This window comes from Zootoca vivipara, chromosome 3, assembly GCF_965207765.1.
Source record: "Zootoca vivipara chromosome 3, rZooViv2.hap1.1, whole genome shotgun sequence".
In the NCBI taxonomy this organism is placed as follows: Eukaryota; Metazoa; Chordata; class Lepidosauria; order Squamata; family Lacertidae; genus Zootoca; species Zootoca vivipara.
Window position 1 is genome coordinate 116,625,193 of NC_142586.1, and position 18,316 is coordinate 116,643,508.

The 18,316-nt window shown below is 50.0% G+C and overlaps 1 protein-coding gene across 1 annotated transcript in view; it reads right to left on the reverse strand.

The window, feature by feature from the left end:
- Positions 1-2,080: 2,080 nt before the first annotated feature.
- Positions 2,081-18,316, reverse strand: part of ELP3 (elongator acetyltransferase complex subunit 3) — an 88,638-nt gene continuing 72,402 nt past the window's right edge. The window contains exons 14-15 of the mRNA XM_035110832.3: positions 17,932-18,013; positions 2,081-3,775 (exon numbers count right to left, since the gene is read on the reverse strand). Of these exons, the coding sequence (XP_034966723.3) occupies positions 3,699-3,775; positions 17,932-18,013 (159 nt within the window). The 3' untranslated portion in view covers positions 2,081-3,698. The remainder of the gene's footprint in view (positions 3,776-17,931; positions 18,014-18,316) is intronic.

Below are 18,316 nucleotides of genomic sequence, written 5' to 3' on the forward strand. Positions count from 1 at the left end.
GAAAACGAAAGTGATTTGAGTTTTTTTAAAGATGGCGCTGCTTCGTGTTGAGAGTCGACGCAATAGGGACGCTCCAGACCAAGAAGATTTATGGGGAGGCTGGACTGATTAACTCACACAGGAGAAAGAACATTTGTGAAACTTTGTTTGACATTTATCTCAGCAGCTGGGAAATAATCGGTTGAAAGAGGAAAACATCTATGTGACTGTAAGGGAAAGATCTGGATTATTATGAACTCGGAGAGATGATTTGAACTTTAGAAAAAAGACGGCAGTGGACGGTTGCGAGGAATCCCCAATTTCTTGAAGCATGGGAACCCAAAAAATTTTTCTAGATGATTTGGCATAACATTCGGTTTGATTGATATATATGTGTATAATTTGAAATAATGAATGTGATATAATTGGTTTTAATTGGAAAAATTAATAAAAATATATTTAAAAAAAAAATCAAAGTGTTGGTGTTGACCTTGAAAGCCCTAAATGGCCTCGGTCCAGTATACCTGAAGGAGCGTCTCCACCCCCATCGTTCTGCCCGGACACTGAGGTCCAGCGCCGAGGGCCTTCTGGCGGTTCCCTTGTTGCGAGAAGCCAAGTTGCAGGGAACTAGGCAGAGGGCCTTCTCGGTGGTGGCGCCTGCCCTGTGGAACGCCCTCCCATCAGATGTCAAAGAGAAAAACAGCTACCAGATTTTTAGAAGACATCTGAAGGCAGCCCTGTTCAGGGAGGCTTTTAATGTTTAATAGATTACTGTGTTTTATTTTTCTGTTGGAAGTTGCCCAGAGTGGCTGGGGAAACCCAGTCAGATGGGCGGGGTATAAATAAATATATTATTATTATTATTATTATTTGCTGGGAACCACAAGCAGAGAGAGGGGCTGTTACACTCAGAACCTGCTTGCAGGCTTCACTTGGGGGCACCTGGTTGGCCACTGATATAATAATAATAATAATAATAATAATAATAATAATAATAATAATAATTTATTTTTAGGAAGAGATGGTGGCCTAGATGGGACATTGGCGTGATCTAGCAGGCCCCGTCTCATGCTCTTTCTTTTGTGCTTGTGCTGAGGACAACTGCATTTCCCCCATGTGTTTGATTCCATCAAGGCAGAGCGAGAGGCAGAGGGAGTCACCTCTGACCCTCCCTCAAATGAGCTGCCATACTCCATTGCCCTGGCGGCCCGAAACAGCAACCTTGACATTTTGCGGAGAAGGAAAGGGACCGTTTCCCCTCCACTGCCTCCTCGAAGTCAAACGGGTTGAGGCCTCCGCGTTTGTTGCTGCTCAGACAAGCCTCTTTCCTTTGTTAAGAGGCAGCTACAGGCGACACAAGGAGGGGGGTCACCCCCAAAGAAAGGGGGAGAGGCAAAGATGCAATGTGTGACCAGGGATTAGTCTTTAAGAGAGAAGGTAATAACTGGAGGGACCCAGCGGCCACCAGAAGCATTATCTACCCCATTGGCCCTTTCGAGAACAGGGCTCGGTTGCAAGGCACTTTGATAAAGCAAGTATTGTGCGGGTTCAAGTTTGACTCGGATCAAATCAGACCTTTGAGCTGTCCATTGTCTCCCTCCAATTGGAAAGATCTCTCCCGATAAGGCTTTCTCTACTGTTGCTAGCTGGATCGGGAGCAGGACGTTTCCCCGTGCAAACCAGATGCTGGACATGAGAACATAAGATGACTCTGCCAGGTCAGGCCAAGGGCCCATCTTGCCCAGCATCCTGTTCTCACAGTGGCCAACCGGATGCAGGTGGGGATCCAGAAAGCAGGATCTGAGCACAAGAGCAGCTCAGTCTCTCCCCTCCTGTGGCATCCTCGCCCACCTCTCCGGATGCCTTGGTTCCAACCAAGCTGTGCTGTCAGTGGAGGCGGACCAGGAAGCTTTTACAGGTGTTCCAAAAGGCCCTTTAACACAAGAGGCACAGCATCTTGTGAAATGCCCCCCTCTCCCAAGCGAAAGTAGGATAACGCACACCCGTTTTTGCCTCCTGCACAGAGATTGGGGTGAAATCCTTGCCCCTGTAGGTGAAATCTCCAACTCCCCGTTTGCAAAGACACAGCCAAACAGCAAAAAACAAACAAACACCTGGGTATTTATTAGCAGGAGCTTTGCAGAAGATGCACATCTTTCACAAGCTCCATCTTTGGTGGCGTCTATGAATGCAAACCACAGAGAAGCCTTAGCGTCAACCCAAGGGGGGGGGGAACTGCTGCACTATAACTCCCACCGGCCGTAATCTATGGGAGTTTGAGCCCAACAAAATCTGGAGGGGCCCTGCCTCTGCTCTAAGTGCACGAGGACAAAGCAGTCCTGCTCTTTTGCAAACATGAAAAAAATATAGAGCTTACATGAGGGGTGGCCAACTCCCAAGAGACTGCGATCTACTCACAGAGTTAAAAACTGGCAGTAATCTACCCCCCCCCCCCTTTTAGGGGTTCAGGTCAAAGTTGTTGAGATTTTTTAAGGAAGGCCCATTTCTAAGGGGTTCGGGTCAAAGTTGTTGAGCTTTTCTGAGGCAGGTGGAAAAGGGGTGAAGAGCTAAAATTTTGAGCCTTTTGGGGTAGAGCCAAAGCTTCTTTGGGGGGAGCCAGTGACCTACCAGAGATCTACCACAGACGTATAGTGATCTACTGGTAGATCACGATCTACCTGTTGGACGTGCCTGGCTTACATCATCCAGGAGAGGCTATTGCATTTGGATCTAGGATTCCTCCTCCTTGGTGTCCCTGCCCCCTGGGGAGGGAGGGGGGGGGACATTTGTAAAATAATGCTGATTCTCCTCTGATGGAAGAGGCTGCAGATATTGACACCACAATGGACATTGGCACTGTTTGCATATTTTCTGCACCGTGGCTGAGTGGGAATCTGAAAGGAGCACATTGCAATTGCCGCCTCTTTCTCTCCTTGCAAAAGAACGAGGCAAAGATGTGCCACTGACAAGCGTGTTGAAACAAAAGAAGCCAAACTGCTAAAACAACAACCCAGAGTGGTCTTAAGCTCCCACAATGCAGAGAGGGCAGCTGAGTTTTGGACAAGAGGCAGGGTTGAAAGCCAATCAGATGCAAACAGCTTCAAGAGAGCAAGGTGCCCACAAGCAAAATTATCCTCTTAAGTCCTCCCCAGCAGAGGGGGAAAGGCGGCTAATGTACACACTCTTCAGCCCAAGGCAAGTTGATAGAAGATCTCCGCCTCAAGGTTCTAGTCCTCTTGAAGGTCCCTGCTGATAAAAGCAGGTGCTCGTGTATGAAAGCCACTACAAACCATAGAATCATTTCAAAAAGGGTTCCTTAGAAATAGGGGGGGGGGAACCATCCCGGTGTAAAATGGGACGCCACTGAGTGCAAAAAGGCAGGTTTCAAATTGCAGGCAGCTGTACTCTTAAATAAAACCAGAGACTTGAAATGAGCTCCCCTTGATTCTGCATTCAAAGGCAATTAATATTTCCAACTTAAATGGCAAAAAGAGAATCCCTTGCAAGTTAGAGGAGGAGTCTAGCTGCAAAGATTCTGCGGCCCAAGTGGGGGACATCGCCAGCGGGAGTGGAACTCTTTGCTCTCTGGGCTGCCCAGTATTTTCACCTGCAAACCAGGCTTTTGCATCAGGAGGTTGCCATTCCCCTTCTGCCTGGAGGCCTCAAGAGAACCGAGGTTCAAAGACACAGCCTTGAATGCTCCCAGCTCCGCCCGTTTCTCAGTCCAGCCTTTTCACCATGTAGGGCCCATCCAGTTCATAGCCGATCTTCCTGTAGTAGTCCCTGGTGCCCACACCTGTAAACAAAAGTGTGGAAATGGGTCAGTGGAAAGTGCAAGGGGTCTGTGCAAGAAGAGATGCTCCACGGAGGGCATCTGTCATGGACTGGTTGGACGCAAGGGAAGAAGGATCAGAGCCTGGGGAGTGGTGGCGGGACAGTGATGAGCTGTCAGATGGAGAAGGGGTAACAGGGCTTAGTGAGCTGGGAGAGTCGGTGGCAGAGAGAAGTTCAGAATCAGAGGCAGAAGATGAAGGGGGAGAGACCAAGAGGCAGAGATGAGTCAGGCTGGTGAAGAGTCACAGGGGTCTCCCTTTCCTGCCACAACAAGCTCCCTCCCCCCCCCCATCTCCCAGTGGCAGAAGAGGCATGAAAAGGGCAGAGGAGAGGTTGGCTGCATGCAGGCACAGTCTCCAATTGCTTGGAAAAAGCCCTGGAGAGGAGGAGACTTAAGATGGCTGTGGGGAGGAGGGGACATTCAGTCTCGGCAACTGATTTCAGGGAGTAAGACCCACAGGGAATGAGCGGCTGTGCTCATTAGGTCTGACACTTAGCCGAGTCTGCGGAGATGGTGTTTTTAATTCCAACTTTGAACTGTGTGGTGTACTAACGGGCACACTCTGCGACAGTATCCCAACTTGCATAGAAGGTGTCCCAAGAGATGCTCCATAGAGACCATCCCAACTTACTTGAGATTATTTCCTCAAGCGGAAGATAAGCCATTTTGGAATCAACATGGCATCTGGCCCATCGGACCTCTTCATCTGCTGCTCCCCACATGCATAGCAGAGGGTTGGACTAGATGACCCACGGGGTCCCTTGCAACGATTCTATGGTACTCCAGTCTTCCCTAGCCTGCTGCCTTCCAGCTGTTTTGGACCACAACGGTGCTGGCTGGGGCTGATGGGAGTTGCAGTGCAAAACAGCTGGAAGGTGCCAGGTGGGGTTGCATGCAGCTCTACTCTGATTGGTAGAGGCACTCCCTAGATCTGCCCTGCGCTGCCGCCCGAGATCTTTTAAAACTGGGAACCGAACCTGCGGCTTTCTGTGCCTAGAAGAATGTGTTCAGGCTTACACATGCAAAAACACCCACCCGCCTTCCATTTGCAAGAAAAAGTGCCCTCTTTTTGAACTGCAAACCATCCAAATGCACATTCTGGGCTTCCAGTGAGGCTAGTGGAAATTAAATGAACAGGGTGGGAGGGAGAGACTTGAACCCGGATTCACCTCTCGTTTTTTTTTTATAACAAAAGAGAAGGAGTGGTAAATCTGTGGAAGGAGCCTAGATGCAGAGATCATTACGGAGGACTGAAGAAGCTCGGCCCCAGTCCTGAGCACGGGCTGGCCCACTCGGCTCATCCTTGATCTCCACTCCAGAAGCACTTCTGCCTTCCGAGGCCACAATTAATTCCCCCCCCCCACCCACTCCTTGCGTGGGCAGGGGATTTGCAAAACACAATTGTCTCCCACAAAGGCTCCTTCTCTCCCTCCTATTCCTCTCCTCTGCTCCTTAATCAGATCCTGCCGCGCTCAAATCGTGGCTTAGTCCCGCTTGCTCGGTGGAGGAACAGCGGCTCTCTGTTAGCGTCCAGCGGAGAGGCAGAACCATTACAGGATAAACAACAGCTGCACACCCCCCTGCCGGGCTGAAAGCAGCACAGAGGCTTCCAGGACCCCTCGCTGGAAGTTTGTTTGAGAGCTTTATCTCGGCGGAGGCTGATTGGTCAGGGCAGAGAGGGCGCTGCCTCGCCAAACTCAGTCCACCTTCAGCCAGCCCCTGCCTTCCATCTTAGTTACAAGCCCAAGGCGTGGCAACGAACTCTCAGCTTCCTCCCCCTCAGGCCGCATTCGCAACACCCATTACAGTGAATGGCATTCCCACCAAAGAATTCTAAGAACATAAGAAGGATCAGGCCCGTGGCAGGCAGGATTCGACCTCATGACCAACTCTCCCCTCCTGTGGTTTTCATCCTGGCTAGCAGCCACCCATATGCCTGTTGTCTTTGTCCATGGAGTTTTCTTGGCAGGGATACTGGAGTGGCTTGCCAGTTCCTTCTCCAGGTGGATCACGTTTAGTCAAAACTCTCCACTATGACCTGTCCATCTTGGGTGGCCCTGCATGGCATAGCTCATAGCTTCTCTGAGTTATTCGAGCCCCTTCGCCACGACAAGGCATTGATCCATGAAGTTTGACATGAGTTTGACCAAACTGCGGGAGGCAGTGCAAGACAGGGGTGCCTGGCGTGCTATGGTCCATGGGGTCACGAAGAGTCGGACACGACTAAACAACAACAGCAGCCACCCATAGTCCTCTCCTCCTCCGTGAATCGGTTTAATCCTCTTCTGAAGCCATCCAAGTTGGTGGCCACCCCTGCCTCCTGTGGGAGGGAGTTCCATTGTTTGCCTACGGCTTCGACTGGCTGGCTAAACCAGGTGCATGCAGCCGGTGGATCTCAAGCCCTTGGTGAGTTGGGGGCTCCGCCTGCGTGCAAAGACAGGCTCTGCCGGGTTGAGTGGATGAGACCGAGAGTGGGTCCAATCGTCAAGAAGGGGCAGGTGGGGCTCGGCCACCTGGAAAGGGAGGCCATCTAGGGAAAGGAAAACTCCAATGCTAAACTTCGGCAGTGAGAAAGGCTTCAGGAGTCAACCGTACACAAATCCAGAGTGGAGTCCTTAAGGCGGTTGGATGGCGCCCTGTATGCCTCTTTCTGGCAACTCCTACAGCCAAGCTGGTGCCCAATGTATTTCTTGCTCTGCTTTCCTTTGGACCACACCAGCGAGGCTGAGGGTGGGTGGGCTGTATTCAATTCTGGGCAGCCCAGGACCCCCAAACACACTGCCCAGGCTTGTGTGAAGTACTTCCTTTTGTCCATGCTGGGTCTTCCAACACTCAACTTCATCGGGGAGCTGTAGTTCATTAAGAGTTGTTAGGAGATCACCCCCCCTTCTCCTCCCGGAGTTACAATTCCTAGAGATGTTGAGCAATCCATCTCTTTTCCCAAGGAGCTCTGGGGATTGTAGCTCTGGAAGAGGAATAGGCTGCAAGTGCCTCATTTGTATCATATGCCCTGAAGTCCCTTCTCTGGGATTTTTAAGCAGGAAGGAGAAAGGGCACTGCAATGTTGACCCTTGGCCTGCACTCCACTCAGTCAGGCTGCCTCTGCGAAGTGCAGCCGCCAAAATTTTGGGGTCCCTGCTGGGTCACAACAAACCCTCCAAGGAAACCGTCGCTCCTGGGAAGGCTCAAGCTATGCCTGCCTTGAGTTGCGTTCATGCTAGTGACTGCCGTGCTCGTCCAAGGTCTCAGAATCTTGTGGCTCAGCAAAATGCAGACTTAGCTGAGAGTTAGGTATGTTCACCTCTCTGAGTGACGCACACTTGAGCATCAGGCAAAAAGTGGCGGTCAATGAAAAGGGCATCCTATTAACCCCTTTCTGCTGCAATTCTCATTCAATATGTGGAAGAGGATGCTTTTAATAGAATCATGGAATTGTGGAGTCGGAAGGGATCCCAAGCGTCATTTAGTCCAACCCCCAGCAATGGAGGAATCTCAGCTTCTGCTAGGGGGAATGCTACCATATCCCCACCACTTTCTGACCCCACAGGAGAGGACAGAACAGGTCCAAGGCCTCCCACCTCCGGCACATGCACACTGCAGCCACCACATTGGAAACTTATACTCTATCATGTCAGCATAGAAATTCCCGTGCAATGAGCAACTCATCTTACCCTAACAGCCCCGCTGAGTTTTAGGGTTGAGAAGCTAAGGTCCACCCAGAGAACTGTGTGGAACAAGCACAACCATCTGAAGATGGTTCGCCCAAGGTCTAAACACGCAGCCCCACTGAGATTTTAAATAATATGTAGGGTTGACTACCAGAATCCAACAGTTTATTTATCTTCCATTATACTGAAAGGGTTGCCGCATGGAAGGCGGAGCAAACCTGTTTTCTCCTGCTCCAGAGGATAGGACTCGAACCCATGGCTTCAAGGAGATTCTGACTCAACATCAGGAAGAACTTTCTGACAGGAAGAGCTACTTGACACTGGAACAGATTTCCCAAGGAGGTTGTGGACTGTCTTACCTTTGAGGTTTTTAAACAGAGGTTGGATGGCCATCAGTCATGGGTGCCTTAGTTGAGATTCCTGCATTGCAGGGGGCTGGACTGGATGACCCTAGGGGGTCCCTTCCAACCCTAGAATTCTCTGATTCTAATATACATGCGTTCCTTAATCATTCCAAAACAGACACACCTCTCTCATTCTCTTTTTAAAAATGAACCATGTTTAGTTTGAGGGTTGGCGGGTAAGAACGTAAGAAGTGTCTGCTGGATCAGGCCAGTGGTCCAACTAGTCCACCATCTTGTTCTCTCAGTGGCCAAACCAGATGCCCCAAAGTGCAACACAAGTTCTCTCCAATTCACAGCAACTTGTATTCACAGGAATATCCTGCATCTGACATGAGAGGGAGCACATCACCTTCTCCTCCATGACCTTGTCTAATCCTCTTAGCAGGAAAAAAGACTTCATTACAGAAGTCAGATTACTCTCCGGTTTGCCTACGTATTTATGTTTCGTCAGCATCAAGTACGTAAGAGATGCAAAGCCTTCTCTCCTGCTCCTGCTACCCTGGATGTGTGCTCATGTGGGGTTTTCGTTATTCAGCAATGAGAAAAACTTTCCGAGCGCAATTCAAAGTGTTGGTGCTGACCTTTAAAGCCCTAAATGGCCTCGGTCCAGTATACCTGAAGGAGCATCTCCACCTCCATCATTCTGCCCGGACACTGAGGTCCAGCACCGAGGGCCTTCTGGCGGTTCCCTCGTTGTGAGAAGCTAAGTTGCAGGGAACCAGGCAGAGGGCCTTTTCGGTGGTGGCGCCTGCCCTGTGGAACGCCCTCCCAACAGATGTCAAAAAGGAAAACAACTACCAGACTTTTAGGAGACATCTGAAGGCAGCCCTGTTCAGGGAGGCTTTTAATGTTTAGTAGATTATTGTGTTTTATTTTTCTGTTGGAAGCCGCCCAGAGTGGCTGGGGAGACCCGGCCAGATGGGCGGGGTATAAATAATAATTTATTATTATTATTATTATTATTATTATTATTATTATTATTATCGGAACATGCTCAGAGGCATTCCCAAGAATGTAAGGAGAGCCTGCTGGGTCAGGCCAATAGGGGCACATCTGGTCCAGCATCCTGTTCTCACAGTGGCCAACTAGATGCCCCAAGGGGAAACCTGCAGCGGGATCTGACCACAATGACACTCTCCCTTCCTGTGGTTTTCAGCAACTGGCAATCAGAAGCATCGCTGCCTCTGACTGTGGAGGCAGAGTAGAGCCGTCCTGGCTAGCAGCCCTCGATAGCCCTCTCCTCCTCCTCCATAAATTTGCCCAACCCTCTTTTAAACGTCTCCAAGTTGGTGGCCATTATTACCTCCTGTGGGAGGGAGTTCCATAGTTCAACTATGCGCTGCGTGAAGGATTCCTTTCATCCCTCCTCCCATTTGTAGATGAAATAAGCCACCCTTGGTTTGAATTAAGCCATACTGAATCATTTCAGTGCTAAAAAGGATTTTGATCTGTTTCAGATTCTAAAGGAAAGGGAGGACATAACAGTTGCCGTTATTCGCATGCAGGTGAAAGCTTACGGTGGCCCCTCTGTCATCCATCAGGGTCTCTTCAGCTGCGATTCCTGCACCGAAGGGGTTGAGGTTGTTGGCTATGTTTAGTCTGGGGAAGACAGGTGACATGAGAGCCATCTTCAAATAGCTGAAGGGCTGTCACATGGAAGATGGAGCAAGCTTGTAACCTCCTGCCCCAGGGGGGTAGGACCCGAACCCATGGCTTCAAATTACGAGAAAGGAGATTCCAACTAAAGATCAGGAAGAACTTTCTGTTCGACTGAGGAACGGACTCCCTCCTCGGGAGATTTTGGACTCTCCTTCCTTGGAGGTTTCTAAGCAGAGCTTGGATGGCCGTCTGTTGAGGATCCTTTAGCTGCGATTCCTGCGTTGCAGGGGGGTGGGCTGGATGACCCAAGGTCCCTTCCAACTCTATGATTTACCCTCCCTCCTCCTTCTCCCCCTACTGCAGCAGCAACTCCCCCCACCCAACCGATCTGTGCCTGGTGCAGCTGGGGGCGAGGCAGAGCTGTTGTGGCGTCATTAATGAAATATTGCCGTCTCTCTAGGAGACCAATGAGATGTAATCGCTCCATCTGGAGCCTCTGTGGTGGCTCCGAGATTGTTTTCAATGGCACAAAAGGAAACCTAATAGATGCGTCCGGAGCAGCCCACCCCCCACCAAAATGTAACAAAAAGCCTAAGTGAGATGGAATTAGCCTGCAGATGGGCAGAGCACCCAGTCTCCCCGACGCCCAAATATTAATGTCAGGATGCTGATCATTAAGCTCCCTTTTAATGAAGTAGAAAATTCGAGCGTAAACTGTTTGCCATTTCAAAATCCATACCATAAGTTTCCACCATTAGCTCTTCCTTCTTACAGAGGGAGCTTATTCCTATTTATTTGCCTTTTATTTATTGCATTTCTAGTCCACTTCAAAGAGGCTCAAGGTGGCGCCTAACTGGGTTTCCCAAACTTGGGTCTCCTGCTGTTTTTAGACTACAAGTCCCATCATCCCTGACCACTGCTCCTGCTAGCTAGGGATGATGGGAGTTGTAGTCCGAAAACAGCGGGGGACCCAAGTTTGGGAAAGCCTGGAGTATATGGTCCTCTCCCCACCCCCATTTAATCCCCACACCAACCCTGTGATGTGGGGCCAGGTTAAGAGAGGCAGAGACTGGCCCAAGGTCACCCAGTGAGCTTTGTGGCCGTGCGGGGATTTGAACCCTTGTCCCCCAAACACTAGCCTAACACTTTAACCAGTACACCACGCCAGCTCTTATGCCAACTTTGCCCCCATTGAAATGTCTCTCTGTGTGCGGACAGCATGAAGATAGCCTGTATTCCTGGCTCAGGTCTGCAGAGATGCTCAGTAATTCCTCCGCAAACATCTCTCTCTTGGCTCCCCGATGCGCCCAGACGCTTTCCCTTTTCGCAGTTGCAGGACAGGTGCTGTCCTTCCAGTGCCTGCGCATGGCATGCAGAAGATCCCCAGGTCAACCTCCATTTTAAAAGGGATCTGTTAAGCAGAGGAGGTCCTGGAAAGCTAGTACCGGTCAGAAGGGGCAGACAGAGAGGAGTAAGACAACTGCATGTGCACTTTCTCATTCCATAGGGAGTCATGGGGACGAACTCAGCAGGAAGGAAGCCTCGCAGGTAGCCAACCCTGACGGGCAGCAATGTCTCTCCTCCGTTTCAGGCAGTACGTCTTTACACACTGCACAGTTGAACTATGGAACTCCCTCCCACAGGAGCCAGTGATGGCCGCCAACCCGGACGGCTTTAAAAAGAGGACTGGAAGTTAAGGCTATCAATGGCTCCTGGCCACAGTGGCTATGCTCCACTTTCATGATCAGTGGCAGCCATGCTTCTGAAACCCCCACTTGCTGGAAAGCACAGGAGGGGGAGGGCTGCTCTTGCATTCGAATCCTGCTCGCAGGTTCCCCAGAGGCACCTGGTTGGCCGCTATGAGAACAGGATGCTGGACAAGATGGGCTCCTGTTGGACGGATCCAGCAGGGGCCTTTGCATGTTCTTATGAAGAAGATTTCTACTAACAGAATCATAGAATCATAGAGTTGGAAGAGACCACAAGGGCCATCCAGTCCAACCCCCTGCCAAGCAGGAAACACCATCAAAGCATTCCTGACATATGCCTGTCAAGCCTCTGCTTAAAGACCTCCAAAGAAGGAGACTCCACCACACTCCTTGGTAGCAAATTCCACTGCCAAACAGCTCTTACTGTCAGGAAATTCTTCCTAATGTTTACGTGGAATCTTCTTTCTTGAAGTTTGAATCCATTGCTCCGTGTCCGCTTCTCTGGAGCAGCAGCAAACAACCTTTCTCCCTCCTCTATATGACATCCTTTTATATATTTGAACACGGCTATCCTATCACCCCCAGAGGCTTGTAACATAACAGAGGCTTGCGTGTACACAACATGCCTCCCTCTGCCCCCCGCCCCCGAAACGAACACAGAACCATAGGATTGCCGTGTTGGAAGAATGCAAAGATCGTCTAGTCCAACCCTTTGCACTACAAGAATCTTTTGCCCTACGTGGGGCTCGAACCCACAACCCTTGAGATTAAGAGGCTCATGCTCGGCCAACTGAGCTACAGATATTCTGAGGTTCAATGGCAGGAAGGAGAGCTGAGTCCTCAGTCCTGCCGTAGCTCAATTTCCCCCTTTTGTTTCTCAAAGGAGCTGGCCAACGAAGGGACAGCAAGCTCGGACGTCATCGCTTCCCGGAGCCTGCCCCCCCTTCCCAACCCCGGCGGCTGCAGTGCCCACTCAGGCATTCAGCATTTCTGGCCTGTGTCCATGTTAATTTTCTACTTGACGGCACACAAATCGAAATCTGGTCTGGGGGAAAGCTGATCAGCCCTGCTACGTGGTAATTAATTCGCGGCGCAGAAGCGCAACGCTGGCAAGGTGGACCCCCTCCCCCCTGCCCCAACGCTGCCCCACAGGAGAGGTGGGACGTCATTGAAATGACGGCGAGTGGAGGGGAAAAAAAGGATATTTTTATCTCCCCTCCCCACCACCACTGGCTCACACACAGACCCAACATGAAATAGGAAGGCATTAACCATCTTCGAAATGACTAAGGAGCATGTTGCAAACATTGCTGGACCGAAGTCTCTTATCAGGGAGTGATGGCATGCACAGAACATTTTTTTATCAATGGGGAAGCGGGAGAGATTGGGGGCAAAGGGCAGTCCTGGTCAATGCCTGGCCCCTCCTTTCAGCTGGGGAGTTGCAGAAGAAGCCTGTGGGAGTAAGGGGGCTTGTCCACCTGGGAGAAGGAAAACTCAGGACACCTTTGGGAGAGGAAAAGGCTAAGGGAGTAAACCCTCCACAAATCCGGTGTGGAGTCCTTAAGGAGGTTGGATGGCACCTTGTGTACACCTCCTTACGGCAACTCCTGCACTCAGCTGGTGCCAAACGTCTTCCTCTGCTTAGGGGGGGGGTCATTTGGGAAGCCCAGGACCTCCATGCACACTGCCCAGGCTTGCACACCGGGGAGGTCAGTCTGCTGCTGCTAACGCAGTTGTTTGACTTCACCCCTGGAGGTGCGCTCCATTGTCTCTCAAGACATACAAATACCGACAACAGCAACATGCAGGATGGCTATGCTGTGCCAGTGGCTGGAAACCGCAGAAGGGGAGGCACTAGACACAGGTTGGGGTGTGTGAAACATTCGGAGCCGGCAAGTTACCCCAAAGCTTTGCCTCGCCCTCTTTTTAGATTGAACTTCCTACTCAGAGAGATTTCTCCTCTGGGTTTCCATCCATTCCATCCAAGCACAATTTCTATAGCCTCCTTAATCTCTTTTTTGGAGAATGCCTAGGAAAGGCTAGATGGAAATCTGTCGGCGGGATTGCTTTGTCTTAGGGCAAAGGTGGGATTAGAGGGTCTCTTCAAACTATGCTAAACGTCACAGCGCCACCCCCCCAACCAACCAAAGCTTCGGCAAAAGAATGCAGCTTTTAACAAACACTCAAGGGGGGGGGAAGCCAGCCCCCTTTCCAGCCTAGCACTAAGTGCTAAGTGCCCCCTCTCTCCTCCCACAAGATCCACCAATTCGGCAAATCAGAATGATCCCCGGCTGAGAGAGAGAGAACTTCCATCGCCTGATGTGTGGCTAAGTTAAGAACTTAAAAGACTTCACAGGGGTCTCTATCACTATGCCAGCCCACGCGGGTGTCACGCTGGTTCAATATGGGCTCTTAAGCTCTCAAGAGCTTCCTCTTATTTGCTTCTTTTATGGAGCAAACGAGATACAATTACGAAGGATAACCAGTTCTTCGGCGTCTTTGAAAGAAGTTGAAAAGAAAAACGCCAAGTTTCCACTTCGGGAAGACCGTCTCCAAAGTCCAAATTGGAGAAAAAACATTGGTGGGGAAAGATTTCCTCCATTGTCAGCTCAATTCACAAACATCTAGTCCAAATGGGCAATGGAGATTGCATCTCAGCCTTCCTCAGCCCTCCAGACGTTTTGGACACCCACCATCCTTGTCTGGGGCTCATGGGAGCGGTAGTCCAAAACAATAGGAGGTCCCCAAGTTGGGGTAGGCTGACCTATAAGCACACAAGAAGAGCCTGCTGGATCAGGCCAATGGCCCATCTAGTCTAGCATCCTGTTCTCACAGTGGCCAACCAGATGCCCCTTGTGGGAAACCCAGAAGCACTTTCTTCCCCTCTATGGTTTCCAGCAACTGGTATAGAATCATAGAATCATAGAAACATAAAATACAATGCATAAAACACAATGATCTGCGGTCCCCCCAACAGTCCCTGCAGATTACCACCCATCCAGCCGACAAATTAAATAGCTGACAATTTGCATTGTTTGTAGCACACGCCAAGGAATCCAAGAGGCAAGGCAAACCTCTCTGCAGGGGAGACCAGCACCAAGCAGATTGGGCTGTTTTTCAAAGGCAGGATGCAGATGAAGGCTCCACTTCTCTCTGTATATACATATGGGTATGTATGAATCGAGACTTCCACTCCTGCTGGAAGTCACGATAATTTCGCTGCTGCATTGTGAACGCTCAGAAAGGTGGTTTGGAGAAAGGGAGGAGGAAAAGAAAATGTCCCATCCCACCCACCCGCCTCCTGAAATTAACAAAGCCAGATAATCTCCGCCAGTGCAATAAGTCAACCTTGCCTGTATTTTTACTCATGATAAAACCCCACAGAGGAAGTTGAGCGTTTTAGATTGCATTTCCCAGGTAACAGCTGGAAAGCCTCTCTTCTTGGGAGGCTCTTTGACCAACTCTCTTTCCCTTTTCTTTCTTGCAGCCCAGTTCTGAATCCTGATAGCTTCGGAGCGGAAGAGACATGCAACCGTCTGGTCGGGAATATTGTGCTCGCTCAAAGAAGCAGGCAGCTAAAGAAGCCCACTCAACACAGAGCTCACACTGCGGCTGCATCTCCCTGCTCCCCGATTGGGGAAGAGCACCGTCCCCCATTTACATTTCCCTCCGGTGCATGCTCCGGTTGGCGATATTAGCATTAGAACGAGACCCCTGCCATGCCTATAACCCTCACAAGGAGAGAACGGTTACCCAATTTCCTCCCGGTTCATTTAGATACAGTCTCAAATTGGCATCAGCAGAGAAATGAGCCCTTATGCTTAACAGCTCCTCTTTGCTTTCTGTCGCGGTGTGCTCTTTAGCCATACAGAGCGTTCTCATCCCCAATAGAACGCATCGAGCGCAGTGCCCGGGTTAGAAGGGAGCCAGTCCTCCTGCTCGCTTAAAGGTAAAGGGTAAAGGGACCCCTGACCGTTAGGTCCAGTCACGGACGACTCTGGGGTTGCAGCGCTCATCTCGCTTTATTGGCCGAGGGAGCCAGCGTACAGCTTCCGGGTCATGTGGCCAGCATGACTAAGCCGCTTCTGGCGAACCAGAGCAGTGCACGGAAACGCCATCTACCTTCCTGCCAGAGCGGTACCTATTTATCTACTTGCACTTTGACGTGCTTTCGAACTGCTAGGTTGACAGGAGCAGGGACCGAGCAACGGGAGCTCACTCCGTCGCGGGGATTCGAACCGCTGACCTCCTGATCGGCAAGCCCTAGGCTCTGTGGTTTAGACCACAGCGCCACCCGCGTCCTTCAACAAGTGCCACCCCGCAAATCTGAAACTCAAGGGAAGGATCGGAATGTGCCTTTGAGGAAAGCTTCAGGCAACCTCTTGTTGGGATTCTCTGACAGGGGTCAGCAAACCTTTTCAGCAGGGGGCCGGTCCACTGTCCCTCAGACCTTGGGGGGGGGCTATTTTTTTGGGGGGAAATGAAGAATTCCTATGCCCCACAAATAACCCAGAGATGCATTTTAAATAAAAGGACACATTCTACTCATGTAAAAACACACTGATTCCCGGACCATTTGCGGGCTGGATTTAGAAGGCGATTGGGCCGGATCCGGCCCCTGGGGCCTTAGTTTACCTACCCATTCTCTGGAGGGTAGGACTTGAACCCATGGCTTCAAGTTACAAGAAAAGAGATTCCAACTAAACATTAAAAAAAAAACACCTTTCTGGCAGTAAGAGCTGTTCAGCACTGGAGCAGACTCCCACAAGAGGTGGTGGGCTCTCCTTCCTGGGAGGTTTTTAAGCAGAGGTTGGATAGCCATCTGTCATGGATGCTTTAGCTGGGATTCCTGCCTTGCACAGGGTTGGACTAGATGACCCTCAGGGTCCCTTTGAACTGTAAGATTCTATTATTATTTTTCTTCCTTTTGCTCTTGCAGAAAAGGACAGAGACCTTCCTGAAGTCACAGGAAAACAGTAAAACAGCAATAGAAGGTGCACCACCTGGTCTACACCACTGTAACACCATTTTCAGATAGGACTTTAATACATGCAACGGCTTAAAATGGCAGATTTGGACAATATAAATTGTATGTTGCCTTGTTTTTCATGTTAGTTTTTATTGCCGTTATATACAGTGGCCGACCAGATAGATGCCTTTGGGAAACCCGCAAGCAGGACCCAAGCACAAGAGCATCTCTCCCCTCCTGTTCTTCCTAGCAACTGGGATTCAGAAGCATGGCTGCCTCAAACCGTGAAGGCAGAGCCGAGCCATTGTAGCTAGGAGCCATCCATAACCCTCTCCTCCTCTGCGAATTTGTCTAATCTTCTTTTAAAGCCACCTAGACTGGTGGCCATTGCTGCCTCCTGTGGCAGGGAGTTCCACAGGTCAGCTACATGCTGCGTGAAGGACTTTTACCTGCCCTGATCCTTCCAAAAATTCAGCTTCATTGGATGCACGCGAGTTTTAGCATTATGAGAGGAGGAAAGGCTTTTCGCCATTCGGTTTCTCCATGCCATGTACAATTGTATAACCCTCACCTCTTACTTGACTTCTTGATACGAAAAAGCCCCAAACACAGCAACCTTTATTCACAGGGGAGTTTCTTGCTCCCTTTTGCCCTTTTCTGAACTTTTTCCAACTCTGCAATATCCTTCCTGAGGCGAGGCAACCAGAACCGTACTCGGTATACTAAATTTGGTCACGTTACAAACTTGCATAACAAGATTTAAATTTGTCTTGGGCAGTCCCAACAAGAAGAAGTAATAACAATTTGAGACTTTGAATAACCACAGACCAAAAACAGATTAAAACTCGCATCCACTTACTAAACGCCTGGGTAGCCTAAACAGGAATATTTTTAGCAGGTGCCGGGCAGTACAGGTTAATGACCGATTCGTGCAAGCACAACTGGCAAGAGACCGCGCATGCATGCATTGTGGCGACCCGGAAGTGGCCGGAAAAGGGGTCAGAGGGCATTATGTCTGCTCCCCCGTTGTGCGCGATGACCTGGAACTCAAGTCCTGTGCAAATCGGGGGTTGCAAATCAGGCGCCTGCCTGATATCAATAGTGTTCAGAAAATAAAATAATCAAGAGGGCAACCAAAATGGTCAAAGGCCTGGAAACGATGCCTTATGAGGAACGGCTTAGGGAGCTGGGTATGTTTAGCCTGGAGAAGAGAAGGTTAAGGGGTGATATGATAGCCATGCTCAAATATATGAAAGGATGTCATATAGAGGAGGGAGAAAGGTTGTTTCCTGCTGCTCCAGAGAAGCGGACACGGAGCAATGGATTCAAACTTCAAGAAAGAAGATTCCACCTAAACATTAGGAAGAACTTCCTGACAGTAAGAGCTGTTCGGCAGTGGAATTTGCTACCAAGGAGTGTGGTGGAGTCTCCTTCTTTGGAGGTCTTTAAGCAGAGGCTTGACATGCATATGTCAAGAATGCTTTGATGGTGTTTCCTGCTTGGCAGGGGGTTGGACTGGATGGCCCTTGTGGTCTCTTCCAACTCTGATTCTATGATTCTAAGAGTGAGGTATAAGCAGTCTCAGAGAACCCAAAGGTTTACATGAGTAGGAGAAAGTCTTTGAAAAACCTGAGGGCGGGCAGGGGAGGGGGAAGGAATGGAGTGTGCTGCAAGGGGGCAGCGTTGAGCCAGGGCGCAACACCTCGCACAATTTTGCTGCAGCCCCCCCCCCACTGTTAAAAGTGGGAGGCAAATTTGTCTGGCATACCTGAAATGACTGCGATCTTCCACGACCCATGCTCTTCCTTAGCGATTCTCTCCGCCTCTTCCATCAAGAGCATCCCAAATCCCTAGAGAAGAGGAAGGAAGACAAGTGAGTGTCTTTTCAAGATTACAAGGAACTTGTAATTTAGGGATTAGCAGGGAGATTGTTTGTTTAAAAAAAACCTCTTGCTGGTGGAATGGGGGGTGGAGGTCACAGAAGAACTTGCAGGCATGAAAAAGGGAGCGTGACAGCAGAGATGAATTTTTAAAAACCCACTCCAAACATTTCTCTTTTGTTTCCCCGAGTAATCTAGAGGTGGTTTTGCTGGGACACTCCAGCTTGCAGTGTAGGAAACGGTGGAATGCACAAATGCAGTTTGGATTTTTAA